Source organism: Trachemys scripta, chromosome 1 (assembly GCF_013100865.1).
Source record: "Trachemys scripta elegans isolate TJP31775 chromosome 1, CAS_Tse_1.0, whole genome shotgun sequence".
NCBI classification, from domain to species: Eukaryota; Metazoa; Chordata; order Testudines; family Emydidae; genus Trachemys; species Trachemys scripta.
In genome coordinates, this window is record NC_048298.1 from 230,138,422 (window position 1) to 230,157,467 (window position 19,046).

A 19,046-nucleotide genomic window follows, 5' to 3' on the forward strand; every position below is an offset into this window, starting at 1 on the left:
GATGCTTCAAAAGAATAAGAAAATGGGGCAAAAAATGCTGTATTTTCAGTTTACTACCGGAAAATAAATAAATGTAATCTGTATTACTTTTTATTCTAGACTCAAATTAGATGCCAGCAAAACAATATTAGAAAGTTGGAGCACACAATCAAAATACTTAGATCTGTAAGTTATATATGTATTCTTAATATTTTTACAGCTATGTATTTATGTAGGTTATTACTTTCAAAGATTAGAGGGGTAGCCATGTTAGTCTGGATCTGTAAAAAGGAACAGAGAGTCCTGTGGCACCTTTAAGACTAACAGATGTATTGGAGCTTAAGCTTTCGTTGGTGAATGCATGCATCCGACGAAGTGGGCATTCACCCACGAAAGCTTATGCTCCAATACATCTGTTAGTCTTAAAGGTGCCACAGGACTCTCTGTTGCTTTTTACAGATCCAGACTAACATGGCTACCCCTCTAATCTTTGAAAGTAATAACCTACATAAATACATAGCTGTAAAAATATTAAGAATACATATATAACTTACAGATCTAAGTATTTTGATTGTGTGCTCCAACTTTCTAATATTGTTTTGCTGGCATCTAATTTGAGTCTAGAATAAAAAGTAATACAGATTACATTTATTTATTTTCCGGTAGTAAACTGAAAATACAGCATTTTTTGCCCCATTTTCTTATTCTTTTGAAGCATCTAATTGGAGCAACTCTTCCAGGTTGGTTGGACTGGAGACCCGCTATTTAAGAAGTTGAACCTTTAAGAATTAACTAGAACACAAATGTGCAGTCAATTAGTACTTTGCCTGCATAAATTGTACAGGATCAGGACAAAGAAGGAGCAGTGTCTGTCTGGGTGAGCAAAAAGAAAGTGCAGGATCCCCTTTTACCAGATCTGCATTTTCAATAAACTTTTGGAAATTGGACCAGTTTGAGTATTCCAAGGACTAAGAAGATAAGCATGTAGATACGTTAATCACTCATGCATAGCTCAGCCTACCTTCCCTCTGAACACTGCTAATAAATCACACTAAATGTACTATCCATGCACAAAGTGTGATTTTTCAACACTCTGTGAAATCAAAAGCAATTTTCACTGGAATACTCAAAAACACTTTTCTACTACAACTATTACAACTTTCATCCCTCAACCATTTTGTTACAGGAGTGGCCATATAAAAAAAAATAACAAGGATGTATGCTACTTTCTTCCTCACAGCACCCCCCACAAAATGTTCATTCCAGCCATTTTAAATGGCAATATTCCAGTCATTACTGCCCCAATCTTGCAATCAGTTCCACAGAGGCAGACTCTTCAGTGCACGGCACTGAACCCAACAGGACTTCTTACAAGCACAAGAGCCAGCTCACATGGATACAATGCACAATTGGGGCCTTCATGGATTTTCTGGTTCTAAAATAAATTACAAAATCTGAGGCTTTGGATGTCTTCTCTCATGTGAGATATTCTTCTTCTCCCACCAGACGGGCCCAAAATTTAGTTAAATATTTGGGACTATTTCATCTAATTTACTACAAAAACTCATTCTCTAAATATTCACCCTATGATAGATCTTCAGCTTGTGTAAATTGTCATAGCTCCACTTACTTCAGTTGATCTGTGATAATTTACATCAGCTGAGGATCTGGTCCTCTTTTTAATAAATTCAACAAACTCTAGAACACTAGTGTTCTCCCTCTCACTTTCATATACAGTTAACTGAAATGGTACTCTTCCCTCATCTGCTGAATAAATTCAAGATACAGGATCTCAAAAGGTTCAGTCATAAACTTGAATAATTTATTTAGGGTAAGGAAAGGGTTCTTGTATTGCTCTGGAACGAATTAAGTTTTTTATTTTGAGCTCAGAGAAGACAGTTTTTCCATATTTCAGGCTCTATGGCAGCACTTCCCAAATGTATCATATTGGCTATAGTCTTAACAGATACAGCGGTACTTCCACAAATCATGAAATGTGTGGCAGCCTCCTCTTGACCTCTCTTCCCCCATTTAAACGTAACTCTTGTCCTCAGACATTCAGTTTAACCCATTACACTAGGAGCCCTTTTCAAGACTTATCAGGCTGGAGTGTTCCAATCTTCATTACCCATTACTCTCTCTTTCCTTTATTCATTTTTAAGTTTTAAAATGAGTAAGATTTTACATTAAAAAATAAACAAAAATCATTTACCTTCAGGCAGAAACCATGGCTATAAAGTTTCATCCCAAAAGGTTAAATTTTATAAAACTTACTGGCTCCCCCTATAATATACATATTCTGTTTAGCATTTAATACCTTTGCTTCCTCAAGCTCCTGGTCAGCAGTATCCAAGACTAATTCTTTTTCTTTTTCCAGCTGTTCAGCTAGTTTGTCAACTACAGCAAGTTCTTTACACAGATACTCATTCTTATTGGTCAAACTGTCCACCTGACTCACCACCACCTGCTTACTATCAAGCAGTTCCATAACATGTTGCTTTAAATCATGGTTTTTCTTCTTCAGATCGTCAATCTACTAGGACCAGGAAGAACAAAGACATTTTACTTTTCTTAATCTTAAAAGATATAAACTGGAGGCATTTCACAGCATAAATATTTATTTACACTTTGCACTCAGTTTAGTAAGACAGTGACAAGCCCAACATTTTCATTAATTTACACTAGTAGCATTTTGTAGAGACGTAAATGACTATCTAAGATAAAAGGCAGTGAAGAAACAGGCTCCTAATTTCCACCCTAAAATTAAGCAATCTGCTTCTGTTTATTTCTCTTATCCATCCTAGTTGTTTTCCTTTGATCAGCAGCTCCACAGATTCTTTGGCTGTCCTCTCCATGTGATGTGTACACCATTTGTTGGTCTCCCAGTGTGATATGTAACCTCCAGTGTCCCCTTGACCACCCTCACAAACTGAGCTGCTACAGTAGCATTCCTCTGATAATGCTGGGAGAAGAAATGGCTCTCATCCTCTGCCTGAATATCAATTAGTCTTGCTCACCAAGGCTTTGCAAGTATCTTTTCCACCACCTGCATGTGGGGTCTATGTGCTTCCTGTGTGGTAAAAGCCAGCAGGGATGTACTAGGTTCATTATTGGTAAAGACTGTTAATATCCCCCTAAAGGGGAGGAGGACGGGGTACCTGACGTTCTTAAGGAAACTGCTTAAGAAACAATAACATGTCAATGATCTTGCCACCTATTAATTTGCTCTGACCCGCTCACTTTTGGGGAAGGTCCCTGAGAAAGTTGTGGCAGACACCCAGGCAATCTCTTGAGTCCTCAGATTTCAGAGATCTCAGTCAATCAGGCTTTAGACCTGGTATGATATAAAAACTGCACTGGTTGCACTGGTGAATGATTTCATAGTAATTGATAAGGATTAAGTGTCCATGCTGATATTATTGGATCTGTCAGATGCAATTAACACCAATCACCACAATGTTTTATTGGGATATCTGCAGGCATGAATAGAAGTCAACAGACCTGCCCTTGAATCATTCTCATCAGGGAGGTCCCAAAGAGTGGTTTGGGACAAAAGTTTGTTCCTTCTGGAGGGTTCTGTCAAAATTGGGATTTTGCCAGTGCTAATTTTGTCACCCCTGTTGTTAACAGAGTTAACATGGAAATATGAAGCTGATCTCATCAGTTGTTGCAACTCATATTTCCCCCACAACTGATCCAGTCGGTGCAATGGAATGAATAACCCAATGCAGTTATGAACTTGGAGAATGGATAAAGGTAAAGTGGTTGAGTCTTAAACCAGACAAAACCAAAGTAATGTCAGCGAGGGCGATATCTGCACACTTGGTTGAGGGAATACATTATTTTTTTAAATGTCTTTCAAGTTATAACTATAACATGACCAACATTTAAAATTACAAAACTAACAAAGGTGAAGCCAGCTGCTGCTTGACACTTTCATACCTGAAATAACTATCCACAGTAAAAAAATTTCCCTTACCCCACACAAACAACCTATATCATCCCCTCTATCCCCAAACCCTGGCTAAATAGACAGCCTTGAAGCATGCTCAAAAGATCACCATATTCAGGCTGTTTTGGACCATGAAGGAAAGAAGTGTTCTCCAAAGCTGAGGGCCCTAACAGAGAACACCAGGCTGGCATCTCCCTCTCTTTTGTATCAACAGGATTCTAATTTGAGCAACTGTGAGAAGGTGAAATAGGCAGTTTTTCAAGTACACAGGATCCAAACCATTTAGGGTTTTTCACATAAAAAATAACACCTTACATTCTACCCAAAAGCCAAAAGGCAGATAGCACAGATCACGGAGCACAAATGTCACATTCTCCTACCAAAATTCTGCATTCTGCACCAGCTTCATTTTCCAGGTTGACTGAGGTACAGCCTCATGTAGACCATGTTACTATAACAATCTTGAGATGACCAAGGCACAAAAATGGTAGCAGTCTCCTGCCATAGGAGGATGGAGAAAAACATTCCTGGGCAATATTACTATAGGATAATTCAGCAACAGCCAGGAGTCCAAAAGCACCTGTAGACTATGAACTCTAGAAACAAATGGCAGGCCCACATGCTAAATGTGAGGGACAGATATAATATACACAATAGCTTCTGATTTCTTCTCCCAACCGACCAGCATCACTTCAGCTTTGTCCAATTTGAACCTCAGCCAGCAAACTTTCCTCCATGCTCCAATTCAACCCAAGCACTGAGCCAGGAGTTCAACAGCACCGGCTGCTGGATCAAGTGAAACAGGGATATGACGCTGGATATTATCAACATACCAGTACTGCTACCCATACCTCCTCCCAGCTCCAATATACATTGAATAAAAAGGAACACAAGATGGAACCAATTGTGAAATTCCAAATGACATCACCCTAAGGGTTGAAGGGCTATTGCCCTTCACAACTATCAGAGAACATTAAATAAGGAAAAGATAGTATCATCTGAGGAACTGCTTGTCCATTTCCATTAGTCTGCAAATAAGTTACTACTACTCTGTGATCAACAGTATAGAAAAATAGCCGATAGACCTAACAATATCAGTATGGAGATCTCAGATTATCCATGAGTAGGAAATCTACCACCACCACTACTACCACGGCAGCTTCTGTCTTGCACCAAGGTACATATCTAAATTGACAAGGGTCAAGAAGACTCTAGCTATTCTGAAGATTGTCTCACTATAACATTCTATCTAATTTTAACCAAAGACAGAAGATTAGCTACTAAACAGGAGACAGATTGTTACATCAAATGCTGGTTTCTTGAGAAAAAGCCAAGCAACAGCTTTCTTAAGAGACACTGGCATTCTACACTCTCTCATTTGACACCAGCAATGGATCAAGTTTTCTCTCTTAGCCTTCCCAGTCAAGTAGGACACAGGTTCCAAAGACAGGTTGTGGGGTCCCAAATCTTCTAGTGTCTCTAGGGTGACCAGGTGTCCCAATTTTATAGGGACAGTCCTGATTTTGCGGTCTTTTTCTCACATAGGCACCTATTTCCCCCCACCTCCTGTCCTGATTTTTGACACTTGCTATCTGGTCAACCTAAGTGCCTCAGTGATTGTTACTGACCTAAACTCATCAAGAGAACGCTTAGCCTTTGTGCTCTCAAAATACCATTTGTGATTCAAATTGCTTATGATTCAAATTAGCAATCTTGGAATCATATTAGCACTCGGGCTGTTTCTGGAAGATAGAATAGCACTTGTAATTAAAAAAAAAAAAAAAAAAATGTTCTTTCACCTGTGCCTGCTAGAAGAGAGTAACCTTTCCAGTGCTGACCTGGCTATCATCAGCCATTAGACAACTAAAATGCACTGTACAAGAGGCTGCATACTGGAACCATCTGGAAGCTTGAGCTAGAGTAAAATGCCACTGCATGCATATTTAGAGATGTGTCACATAGTGCTCTTATAACAACATTCACAGTCGGTGGCTTCCAATAACTTTCTGAATAGAGTACAAGGAGCTGCTTTTAACATATAAAGCCCTACTTGTTTCAGGGCCTAGTTAACGGAGTGACCGTTTCCCTCCCTATGCCACAATTAAGATCTGCAATGGCACCTGAGTAGGGTTGCCAGGTGTCTGGTTTTCGACCAGAACGCCCAGTCGAAAAGGGACCCTGGAGGCTCCAGTCAGCACCGCCAACTGGACCATTAAAAGTCCAGTCAGCGGTGTTGCAGGGCTAAGGCAGGCTAGTCCCTACCTGTCCTGGCACTGCACTGTGCCTCAGAAGCGGCCAGCAGGCCCGACTCCTATGTGGGGGGGGGGGCCACGGGGCTCCGTGCACTGGCTCCACACTGCCATTGGCCGGGAATCGCGGCCAATGAGAGCTGGGGAGCGGTGCCTATGGGTGAGAGCAGCTGTGTGGAGCCTCCTTGCCCCCTCACCCCGGCCTAGGAGCCAGACCTGTTCCTGGCAGCTTTTGGAGCACAGCGCAGAGCCAGGATAGGCAGTGAGCACTGCTGATCGGGAGCTGACCGAGGTAAGCCCGCACCCTGACTCTGAGCCCCAACCTCCTGCCCCAGCCCTGAGCTGCTCCCCCCCCCAACCCGGAGTCCCCTCCTGCACCCCAAACCCCTCATCCCTGGCCCCACCCCAGAACCCATACTCCCAGCCCAGAGCCTGTACCCCCTCCTGCACCCCAACTCCCTGCCCCAGCCCAGAGCCCCCTCCCACACCCTGAACCCCTCATTTCTGACTCCACCCCAGAGCTCACACCCCCAGTTAGAGCCCTCACCCCTCCCGCACCCCAATCCCCTGCCCCACCCCAGTGAAAGTGAGTGAGGGTGGGGGGAGTGAGCCACCGAGGGAGGGGGAAATGTAGTGAGTGGGGGCAGGGCCTCAAGGAAGGAGCAGGGCTAGGATGTTCAGTTTTGTGAGATTAGAAAGTTGGCAACCCTACACCTGAGCTGGAGCTTCCTCAACATAAATAAGGAATTCCTGGAAGTGTATCCTCGACTCTAGAATTAGCGTCCCATCTTGCTAACCAGACCATGAATTTGTTAGCATCCAGACATGCTACAAAACCCCTTTTTTCCTCATAGGCACTTAAGTAGAGGGGCTGGAGATTGAGCATGGTTTAGGAGTCTTTAGTTTTTGTGGGAGAGCATATTAACTGGAAAATGTGTAATGATAATTTAATGACTGTGTGCATTAAATTTGGGGAAGTGCCTGCAATTCTACAGACCAAAAAAAAAGTATTAACTCTACAGCCCAATTATATCAGCCTAAATGCAACATTGGTAACTACTTCACTGCTAATGATTTCAGCTGAAACATTTAGATTAAACATTTGGGACTGCGAACAAGTCTTGGGTGGATAACCATCATTTCCTCCTAATCTGGCCATTAGTCCTAGGAAGACTCCCCTCTCTCCCAATAACAGAGAGATGAAGGAATGACAGTAGTTGACCTCAAATGAATATACACAAAGTCACTAACTAAACTATGATGTTTTTTGTTTTGTGAAGTTCCATCAATATTTAAGGATGTTAAGTCATGCTGACATAACATCATCACATACTGACAAAACGCTATGATGTAAATGATGCAACATAGTCAGGATATCATGCCATAATTGATTTGGTTCTGCAACTCTATTCAGTAAGAAAAGGCTTGCCAGCTCTACAGACTGTGACACTGATTTAAAGAACAGATGTTATTGCTGAGTTATCATTTCATGATATAAAATTATCAGAATTCCTGTTCCTTACAAACTGCCACCAAAGCAAAAAACAAAAAGTAGAAAAATAAAACAACCTTTAAATTCAGTTTATGGATGACTTTGTCTTTGTTCTTAGCCTTTCCTTCCAATTTAAAAGGTTTCTCACTGTCAGACACTGGATCCCTTATATTAAAATGGTCTTCTCTTGTTGTTACCTTTTGGGGGAATGGAAAACAGTATAAGTACTTCTGTGGAATGAATTTCTGCATGCAGTCATGAAGTGTGACCTTTGAAAATGGGAGAAGACATACTCCTGAAGATATTTCTCCTTAAGGTACTTAACACTGCACATTGAGAGAATATCCTGAGATAACACTGTTCATGGATGCACCAGAGAAGCTAAAGATAAATTTTGTACATTTCATTTTTAAAAACAAACAAAAGGTTTTAGGTTAGTCTGGTAGTTTAGTGGAATTGTTCTACAATCCCATGCAAGACAGCTAGATTTCATTACTGGTCTCTTGCTCCTCTGGCCAGGGAACGTGAGGGGAGAGGGAGTTAGCAGTAAAGCATATAGATTTTCCATTCCTTTGACAAGTTTAAAAAGCGAGAGTGGGGAGGATCTTGTTTCAATTGAGTCTGACATTATTAATAATTAAATTGATGCTAATGTTATCTATCATCTTTTACAAGTATAACAAAATATCAAACAAAAAAGCAAATATAAAAAATGTCAACAAGCAAAACCCAAAAATATATTAAACAAAGTGGAAAATACATTTGTTTTCTTTAAAAATATAGCCTAGGGCCCCACACTACAAAGGCCTGATATTTTGATGTGGAAAACTAGTAGCATAGAAGCAATAAGACTCAACTCTGAAGCTGAGAGTAAATTGCAGCAAGAAGAATAAACAAAATTCTATAAATGAGTGAGTGTAAGTATACAAAAAGCCTTACATTTAACTTAATTCTACAGGTTAGGTTTAGTCAGTGCAATGACCTGAATAAAGCAGTAATCGAAGAATAATAAACATAATGAAAACAAGCTTCTTATTTCTGAACAGACTGTACACCAAAAAGAAAAAGTAGGAAACCTGGCAAGAAAGCCATTACAACAGTCAAACCAAGAAATAACTGAATCATACGTCAATGATTTAGTAACAAAGACAAAAAATTACAAATATTAAAATCTATACATTTTAATTACTGACTTAATATGTAAAACATAAGAGTCAGAATTAAACCCCAAAATTGTAGAAATGGGAGGTAGGGCTTGATCCAACACCCATTGAAGTCAACTGGAGTATTTCCACTAACTTCAGTAAGCACTGGATCAGACCCTTAATGCAGAAAATAAAATAACTCAGTTTGGAAGCAAAAAAGTTTTGTTATTTTTATTTTGTCCATATTAAGCAATAAAAGCAGCTAGTTGCTGTCCTAAAAAAAATAAAGAAACTAAATTAGCTATGGTTTGCATATAAATGATACTTAAAAGCATCAGACTAAAGGGGAAAAAAAAGCAGTGGACCCAAAATAGAACCTTGCAGAATACCCACTGACAATTCATAGGAAAGAAACAAATTCCTGCTGTAAAATCAGAAGACTGATTACTGAGGTAAAACTCCAATGATGTACATACCCTTATGTTGTATATCAAATATATATCCTGATCCTGCAAACACTTCCACAAGTGTGTAACTTTACACATGTGAGTAGTCCCATTGACTTCAATGTGTGTAAGTGTTTGCAGGACTGGGCCCTCTTACATAACTGAAGTGCAATGCTCCTATCAGTTGTGTCAAATATGATAGCAAAAAAATAAAGAGAAGCCAGCTGGAGACACCCCAGGGGGAAAAGGGTATAACACACAAGAAAAGTGAACAATGTAGTGGCAGAAGACATCATATTAGTTTTACAATTGTTTTTAAGAGGGGTTCCTTCTGTAGGGATAAGCTAAATGGAAAGAAAAGGGAAGGAAATGGAATTGAGGGGGATGGGGCAGGGAAGAAGCAGATAACAGGAGTAGACCTGAAGAGACTGTGAGGCCTGGTCTACACTAGGCGTTTATGTCGAAGTTAGCGCCGTTACATCGAATTAACCCTGCACCCGTCCACACTGCGATGCTATTTAGTTCGACATAGAGGTCTCTTAAATTCGACTTCTGTACTCCTCCCCGACGAGGGGAGTAGCGCTAAATTCGACATGGCCATGTCGAATTAGGCTAGGTGTGGATGGAAATCGACGCTAATAGCTCCGGGAGCTATCCCACAGTGCACCACTCTGACGCTCTGGACAGCAGTACAAGCTCGGATGCTCTGACCAGCCACACAGGAAAAGCCCCGGGAAAATTTGAATTTGAATTCCTTTTCCTGTCTGGCCAGTTTGAATCTCATTTCCTGTCTGGACATCGTGGCGATCACAGCAGCACTGGCAACGATGCAGAGCTCTCCAGCAGTGATGGCCGTGCAGTCTGTGAATAGAAAGAGGGCCCCAGCATGGACTGATCGGGAAGTCTTGGATCTCATCGCTGTGTGGGGCGATGAGTCCGTGCTTTCTGAGCTGCGCTCCAAGAAACGGAATGCAAAGATCTATGAGAAGATCTCTAAAGACATGTCAGAGAGAGGATACAGCCGGGATGCAACGCAGTGCTGCGTGAAAATCAAGGAGCTGAGACAAGGCTACCAGAAGACCAAAGAGGCAAACGGACGCTCCGGATCCCATCCCCAGACATCCCGTTTCTACGAGGCACTGCATTCCATCCTCAGTGCGGCCGCCACCACTACCCCACCACTGACCGTGGACTCTGAGGATGGGATAGTGTCCACGGCTGGTTCCTCGGACATGTTAGGGGACGGGGAAGATGAGGAAGGAGATGAGGAGGGCGAGGCAGTCGGCTGCGCTCACAACGCTGATTTCCCCGACAGCCAGGATCTCTTCATCACCCTAACAGAGATCCCCTACGAAGCGTCCCCAGCCGTTACCCCGGACACAGAATCTGGGGAAGGATCAGCCAGTAAGTGTTGTAAACATCTAAACATTTATTTTTAACAGAACAGGAATATTAACAATTAAAAGAATGGGTTGTTCATGATTACTGTGCCCTAGGCGCTTAACGGTTTAGTCATGGGCAGTGCAAGTTTTGAAAAAAAATCTAGCAATGTCCGGTTTTCCGTGATTGTCCTGCACAAGCCGCTCTACTGTTTATTCCCTGCTACTGCAGCTACAGTAAAATGCGGTCTATATGTCCGGGGATAGAGCAGTAATCCTCCTGGGACATCTTGATGAAGCTCTCCTGGAGGTAATTGGAAAGCCGTTGCATGAGGTTCCTGGGGAGAGCGGCCTTATTGGGTCCTCCGAAGTACGACACGTTGCCGCGCCACGAGACTATCAAGTACTCGGGAATCATTGCTCTGCACAGCAGGGCGGCATACGGCCCTGGTCTTTGGAGGCTTTCCCGGAGCATTCTCTCTCTCTCGCTCTCAGAGATCCTCATCAGGGTGATGTCGCCCATGGTGACCTGCTTTGAATTAGGTAGGGGAATGTTAGTGTTGGGACTGCTTGCTCGTTCCTTTACACAACTGTAACCGCTGGTTTGCAGCCACGCGGTGGAGGCAGGAGAGGGGCAGCCGAAAGGGATCGTTCCCGGGGACAGCTGCGAGGGGGTGGGACAGGGGCAGAGGTCCCGCTTGCCGGATTGCTGGCAGCAGGGACTGACATTGCTTTAAATGTGAAATGAGGCCAGTGGTAATATAAAAGTTTTAAACTGCCACAAGTCTACGGCTTACCATGTCTGCCTGCAACAGAAATTCCGTTGTGCTGCCCCGCTTCTCAAATGTGCTGTGCAAGACCCCAGGCACTGAATGCGAAGGCCGAGAATTCGACCTTGTGCTGAGTGCGCATGTGATAGGTGCTGTGCATGGTCTTGTTCACAGAGAAAGACTATGTTCTTTGTTCACAACTACATTTATCTTTCTGAGGAATTCACTCCCTTTTTCCCATTTCCACAGCCCCATCTGCGACTGTCTCACAACCTAGCCTGGCATCACACTCCCAGAGGCTAGCGCAGATTAGGCGTAGGAAGAAGAGGACACGGGAGGACATGTTCTCTGAGCTTATGGCCTGTTCCCAAGCCCAGGCAGCACAGCAGACCCAGTGGCGGGAGAAATTGACCCAAATGCACCAAGCAAACATGGATCGGGAGGAGAGGTGGCGGCAGGAAGACCAGCAGGCGACTCAAACACTGCTTGGACTACTGAGGGAGCAAACAGACACGCTCCGGCGCCTTGTGGATGTTCTGCAGGAACGGAGGCAAGAGGACAGAGCCCCGCTGCAGTCCATCTCTAACCGCCCTCCCCCGCCACCAAGTCCCATACCCACCTCACCCAAAGTGCAAAGAAGGAGAGGCGGCAGAGTCCCTGCTAACTCTCACTCCACCCCTGCAGAGAGCTCTAATAGCAGAAGGCTCTCATTCCCCAAAATTTGAAAAGTTCTTTCCTTCCCGCCTGACACAAGCCCCCGTCCAAGTTTCACCTCCCAGTTCCATGTGTAGTTGATAATAAAAAATACGTTTCTGTTAACTACTGTTTCAATCATGTTCTTTTGGAGGAGGAGGGGAAAGGGGGTTGGTAATTGGACAGGACAGTCACCTTTGGCAGGGTACATAGGCGGGGGCAGGCACAGCAGCAGGGCACATACACAGTGCAGTGATGCAGTGACTAGTTACCCTGGTTAGTCTGGGAGGTTGTTTTCATGTTATGTGGTGGGGGGTGGGTTGCTCTGTGACTTTGTGGCGGGGGAGGGCAGTTACAGATCTTAAGCGGCGGTCCTTATGCAGGATCACAGAGCCACGCAGCAGGGGATCTGTAACCGTCCTCCCCCTGCCACAAAGTCACATAGCCCCCCCATACACACAGTCCCGATCAGGAGGGGTGACAGGCTCCGTTGAAACAACCATCCCACCGCAGCGGAGCCTGTCAATCCTTGAGTTTAGAAACTTCATTTGCGTCACTACACTACACCCGCTCCGCACCACAGTCTGCGTCCCAGTTTTAAAAAATTCCCGCAAAAACAGTATTAAAGAAAACGGTGTGCATTAACAAAGTAGAACTATTTTTATTTCGAAACGTGTGTTGGAAGGGGGGTGAAGGGGGTATGTAACTGGATAGGATAGTCAACATTAACTGGGTAAAGAAACGGGGGCAGGTTCAGCTTCTCTGTACACAAACTTTAAAATCACAGGTTACCCTGCTCACTCAAGAACTTTGCTTTCAAAGCCTCCCGGATGCACAGCGCTTCCAGCTGGTCTCTTCTAATCGCCCGGCTGTCTGGCTGTGCGTAATCAGCAGCCAGGCTATTTTCCTCAACCTCCCACCCCGCCATAAAGGTCTCCCCCTTGCTCTCACAGAGATTGTGGAGCACACAGCAAGCTGCTATAACAATGGGGATATTGGTTTCGCTGAGATCACAGCGAGTCAGTAAGCTTCTCCATCTCCCCTTGAGATGGCCAAAAGCACACTCCACCACCATTCTGCACTTGCTCAGCCGGTAGTTGAAGAGTTCTTTTTCAGTGTCCAGGGCGCCAGTATAGGGCTTCATGAGCCAGGGCATTAGCGGGTAGGCTGGGTCCCCGAGGATGACTATAGGCATCTCCACATCCCCAACAGTTATTTTGTGGTCCGGGAAGTAAATACCTTGTTGCAGCCGTCTAAACAGACCAGAGTTCCTGAAAACACGACTGTCATGAACTTTGCCCGGCCATCCCACGTAGATGTTGGTAAAACGTCCCCTGTGGTCCACCAGTGCTTGCAGCACCATGGAAAAGTAGCCCTTTCGGTTAATGTACTGGGTGGCCTGGTGGTCCGGTGCCAGGATAGGGATGTGAGTTCCATCTATGGCCCCACCGCAGTTTGGGAATCCCATCGCTGCGAAGCTATCTATGATCGCCTCCATGTTTCCCAGGGTCACTACCTTTGGCAGCAGTACATCAACAATTGCCTTCGCTACTTGCATCACAACAACCCCCACGGTAGATTTGCCCACCCCAAAGTAGTTCGCGACTGACCGGTAGCTGTCTGGCGTTGCAAGCTTCCACAGGGCTATGGCCACTCGCTTCTGTACACTCAGTGCAGCTCGCAACTGGGTGTCATTGCGCTTCAGGGCAGGGGACAGCAACTCACAAAGTTCCAGGAAAGTTCCCTGCCGCATGCGAAAGTTTCGCAGCCACTGGGATTCATCCCAGACCTGCAGCACTATGCGGTCCCACCACTCAGTGCTTCTTTCCCGTGCCCAGAATCGACGTTCCACGGCATCAACATGACCCATTGCCACCGTGATGTCCTCGGCGCTGGGTCCCCTGCCTTCTGAGAGGTCTGTGCTACTCTCAGACTTCAGGACATCACCGCGGTGCCATAGCCTCCTCGCCTGACTTTTCTGCATCTGCCTCAGGGAAACCTGTATGATAAGCTGCGAGGCGTTGAGAGCGGCCACAACTGCAGCGATGGTCGCAGCCTGCTCCAGGCTCGCAGTGCTGTGGCGTCCGCGCTGTCAATGACTGGAAAAGTGCGCGAACTGATTTCCCACCGGTGCTTTCAGGGAGGGAGGGCGGGAGTGATGGACGGATGACGACAGTTACCCAAAAGCACCCTCGACACATTTTGTTACCCAGAAGGCATTGCCGGCTACACCCAGAATTCCAATGGGCAGAGGGGACTGCGGGAACTGTGGGATAGCTGACCACAGTGCACCGCATCGAATGTCGACGCTTTCACCATTAGTGTGGACTCACAAAGTCGAATTACTGTCCTTAGTGTGGACACACACGTTCGACTTTGCAATATCGATTCCAAAAATTCGATGCAAGTAAATTCGAACTACTCTCGTAGTGTAGACAAGGCCTGAGAAAGAGGTTTGGAGCAAACAGCCAGTTAAAACAGGACAGAGAAGCTCCAGTCAAAACAACTGTAGAAAGTTCTCTAAAAGTCCAAAAGTCCCTGCTTCTGCGGCTACTCCTACTAGCTGGAGTAGTCCTGGAATAGCCACTGGATCTAGCCCTGAAAAAAATCAAAACTGTCTTGTCCATTTAGATTGTAAACTCTTCAGGGCAGAGACTGTCACAGTGAGGCCCCATTCTTAACTGGCCTTAAAGCACTACTACAAAAAAAACAAAGATTAATAGTAATTAATGATTAATAATAAATCCAAGAATCTCAAAACAGATGACAAACTATTTGAGGCAGTAGTGGATAGATTATTATAATCTTATAAAACGACAAATTTGGTAAAATAATCATCTCCACAGAATCATATTGAAAATTATCAGGAAAGTTATTGTCATAAAGAGATGGCAAAAACTGACCACATATTCTACTCATTTGGGGAATTCTGCACCACTGCGCTTGTGCCAAATTCATGTCCCCCGCAGATTTCTTTGCTTCCATGCAGAAAAATGACTTTCTGATAGGGAAGCTGCAAGAGCAGTCACGCACTACTCCCTAGCAGCTCAGGTACAATGTTTCAGGCACCCAGAGCAGCCGGCAGAGAGGTAAATCACAGTGGGTCTGGAGAAACCCCACCCAGTGGCGCCTACCCTAAACCGGCATCAGCTGCTAATCCCAGCTGGGCTGGAGGCAGGAGAGGATGAGACTGCGTCTTCCCCTGCAAGAAGCGGCTGCGACTGTGTCAGACCCACCCCCAGAAATCTCCCCCAGCTGCAGGAAGCTCAGCATCCTCCCCTGCTTCCTGCCCCCATCACTCCTCAGCTGTGGAAGGAGGGCTCACTGTATGGGGAGCTGCTCCCCCATCCACCCAACCCCTGTGCATCTGACCCTCCCATACCGAGACACCCTTGCCAAGCTTCACTCGGTACATCCAGAACCCCCCTAGACCTCCATACCCGAACCCCACCCCACTGAACCTCAACAGCTGCATCTGGAGCCTCCCTGCACCCAGACCCCCTGCCTACGGAACCCCAGCCCTGAACCCCAACCACCCCCACTGAGCTCCCTGCACTCAAACCCACACCCTGATGCCCCATCCCCTGCACCACTCTGAGCTCCCACATCCAGACCTTCATGCCACTGACCACCAACTAGCTGCACCCCACCGAGTTCCACTCCCCCAGACCCTCATCCCCTCTGAGATCCCCACACCCAGACCCCTCTGCTGAACCCCAACAACTTTCACCTGGAAGCCCATGCAGAGTTTCATTACCTCTGCATCTGGAACCCCCACAATGAGCCTTTGTGCATCCATATCCCCTCACTGAGCTGCCTGCACCCAGATTTTCCCACACAGAATCCTCTCACCCCACACTGAACTCCTCCATATTTGGATCCTGTCTGGTTGAGTCTACCTGCCCCATACCTGGTGCATCTGGCACAGAGGGGCATGGCCCCAAGGTGTTTCTGGGGCAGGTCCAAGCCTTGTGCTATGTCAGGGTTGGGTGCAGCCTCACCGCTGAGTCCATGTCCTGGAGGTGGGGGGGACTGCAGGGTGATCTCCCACCTTTGTGCAACCACTGGCCTGCGCTCCCCACTGCCATGCTGGAGCCTCTGCATTTATTTATTGACAAATAAAATGTGCAGAATTTTAAAATATTGTGCGCAGAATTTTTAATTTTTTGGTGCAGAATTCCCTCAGGAGTAATGTTCAAACAATTTTTAGACAAACTGAAAGAAAAAATAGGACAAATACTAATAATTAAGGGTCTGATCCTGCTCTCATTAAAGTTAATATGAGTTTTCCCAGGGATCTCAAAGAAACAGGATTGGGCCACAAATATGGGTGGGACAAATTGGTTCAGTTAAAAAAAAAAGTGGTCATGCTGTGGAAAGAAACCTAAGGATATACTGTAGATCACAGACAACATGCACCCTGATCTCCTAGTAATGGGCACATAAAATAAAAATCGGTTAAGTGAATGTAAAATAATAGTATTTTATCACAGATTACAATGAAAGATATTAGATGCAAAATAATGCATAAGGGTTAAAGTCTGTTGCTATAAAAATCAACAGAAAATTCACTGGATCCAGCCCTGAAAAAAGCAAAACTAGCCTTGCTCTTTTTTTAAAAAAAACTTAAAGGTATCTTTGAAAACTAACAAATTTGGGATATAACAGAACCTGAATATATATGCCTTTACCTATTTTTTATAAGTCTACTATGTCAGATCTATTTAACCTTAAAAACAAACAAGTGAAGCTTTGCTAACCCCTTACTGAAACTTGCTAATTTATGCATTGTGAGACAGGAAGGGAAGGGAGGGATAGCTCAGTGGTTTGAGCATTGGCCTACTAACCCCAAGGTTGTGAGTTCAACCCTTGACAGGGCCATTTAGGGATCTAGGGCAAAAATCTGTCTGGGGATTGGTCCTGCTTTGAGCAGCAGATTGGACTAGATGACCTCCTGAGGTTCCTTTGAACCCTGATATTCTATGATTCTTGTATAAACATGCTACCCACTGTCTTTAGAAAGTAAATATACCAGAATACCTTTATGCAATAACCTTTCAGAATTCTCTTTGCCAGGGCAGTGGTGGGTGCTTGGAAGAAGGAGGGGGGGGCGGAGTGGTGGGGAGGTTAACCAGTGCATAAAATAACATTTTTCCATTCTGTCAAGTATCAGGGGGTAGCCGTGTTAGTCTGTAGCTACAAAAACAACAAGGAGTCTGGTGGCAGCTTAAAGACTAACAGATTTATTTGGGCATAAGCTTTCGTGAGTAAAAACCCCACGAAAGCTTATGCCCCAATAAATCTGTTAGTCTTTAAAGTGCCACCAGACTCCTTGTTGTTTTTCCATCCTGATAGTTGTAATGGTGGGCAAGCAGCTTTTGTGCCTGACCTAGGAAATTCTGATATTCTGTAAAACCGGTGCAGATTTGATAATGGCTTTTTCTTTTTAAAGTAAACTACACTATCTGCACGGAAGTAGTCTATACACTAAATACACCTAGATTAGACGTTTCTAAAAATAAAGAAAGCTACCCAGAAGCTAAGGGCACTTAGTCTCAAACAAAGCCCAACGTCTCTCCGTGCCCCCTGCCTGTCAGCCGGAGTCCAGCCGTCACCATGGTGATTGCGGGGCCAGCCCGTGTCCCGGGTCCCCAGCCTACGCTCAGCCTCAGCGCCCTGTGCTCCGACGGCCCCGCGGTCACCCGCAGTCGGGGAACCTGCGCCTCGCGCCGGGTCTTACGGGGGGGGGGGGCGAGGGGTCTTCCCAGCGCAGGCTGCGCGAGCCCAACCCCAGGCCTCACGCGCCCGCCGGCAGGGCAGGAGGGGTCCCCGGCTCCCACCAGACGGGGCCGCCCCCCCAGCTGCCCCGGAGAGGGGAGGTCCTGTACCTGCGCGGGACACGCCGCTTTCCTCCTCCTGCGCCCCGGGGACTTTCTGGCGCTCATGGCGGCGGCTCCCCCGGCTCTGGCCGGACTCCGCCGCCGCCCCCTCGCACTTACCCGCCGTGGCACCCGCTTCTCCCGCTCCAGCCCCGCAGCCCAATCAGAGACCCGGCGCCGGCTCCCCCTGCTGGGCAGGGCAGGGCGGCCTCGCCTCGTAGCCAGGCGGGAGGAGGTCTCGCCTCCCGGTCACCCACAGCTCACTGCCCCCGGACTCCGTCCAGCCACCCCTCCTGCGCCCCCCACCCCCTGCGCTTCTCTCGTTACCTGCTGCATTAACCCCCTCGCTCCCCTGCGCGCCTCTCCTGGCCCCTCCCCCGCCCCGTTCCGAGCCGCGCGCTCCATCCCCCCCAACCGCCGCTCGCGCTCGCTCGCGCACACAGCGGGCGGTGAAGCGCGCGCTCGTCGCGTGCCCTTCTACCCCCCGCCCACCTTCACTCACCTGCCTTCACGCGCGCACCGGGCAGCACCGGACTGAGACGCGTTTTCTGTTTCAAGGACAACTCCTAAGTGCTCCCCACATGCATGCTCATATTTTTTACTTTAAATTTGCTGTCAATGGGGTGGGGTGAGTGATGGGTAGTATTAGTGGTCCAGATATGGGGTCATTTGAGCAAGGGGCTCCTGAGAGTCAGCCTCCACCCCAAAAAAGCCTCCAGCGTTTTACAAAATCATCAGATCGTTATAGCGTGTGTTTTTTTTAATGCACACCTGAGGCTTAGATGATGGCTCTGGTTGTCCCCCAACTTATCTCAGGCTTACAAGCAGGCTCTCCAACCAGCCCCTGCATGGGAAAGCTATTCCCAGCTCCTCGGACATGCACCCCCTCTGGAATATAAATCCAAAATTATACCATTTTGCACAGCACAAGGAACTGTACAGCATAAGCTCATAAAATTCACCCTCTCCCTCAATGTGGAGAGGAATATGCAACAGCCTTTTGCCCCTGAGTTAGGATTCCCACACACTAGTTTAGATAAAGCAAAACCAAGTTTATTAATT

General features: G+C 46.0%; 1 protein-coding gene across 6 annotated transcripts in view; it reads right to left on the reverse strand.

Annotated features, from left to right (window-relative positions):
- Nucleotides 1–18,348, reverse strand: part of TSGA10 (testis specific 10) — an 80,305-nt gene extending 61,957 nt beyond the window's left edge. For 3 of the 6 annotated variants that reach the window (XM_034757960.1, XM_034757961.1, XM_034757957.1), the window contains exons 1-4: nucleotides 17,994–18,246; nucleotides 7,750–7,869; nucleotides 2,297–2,512; nucleotides 534–599 (exon numbers count right to left, since the gene is read on the reverse strand). In XM_034757960.1, coding sequence (XP_034613851.1) covers nucleotides 534–599; nucleotides 2,297–2,512; nucleotides 7,750–7,869; nucleotides 17,994–18,050 — 459 coding nt within the window. In that variant the 5' untranslated portion in view covers nucleotides 18,051–18,246. Of the gene's footprint in view, nucleotides 1–533; nucleotides 600–2,296; nucleotides 2,516–7,749; nucleotides 7,870–17,993; nucleotides 18,247–18,311 lie in introns of those variants that run through there. The other 3 variants (XM_034757959.1, XM_034757962.1, XM_034757963.1) reach the window with 3 other exon arrangements.
- Nucleotides 18,349–19,046: the final 698 nt, after the last annotated feature.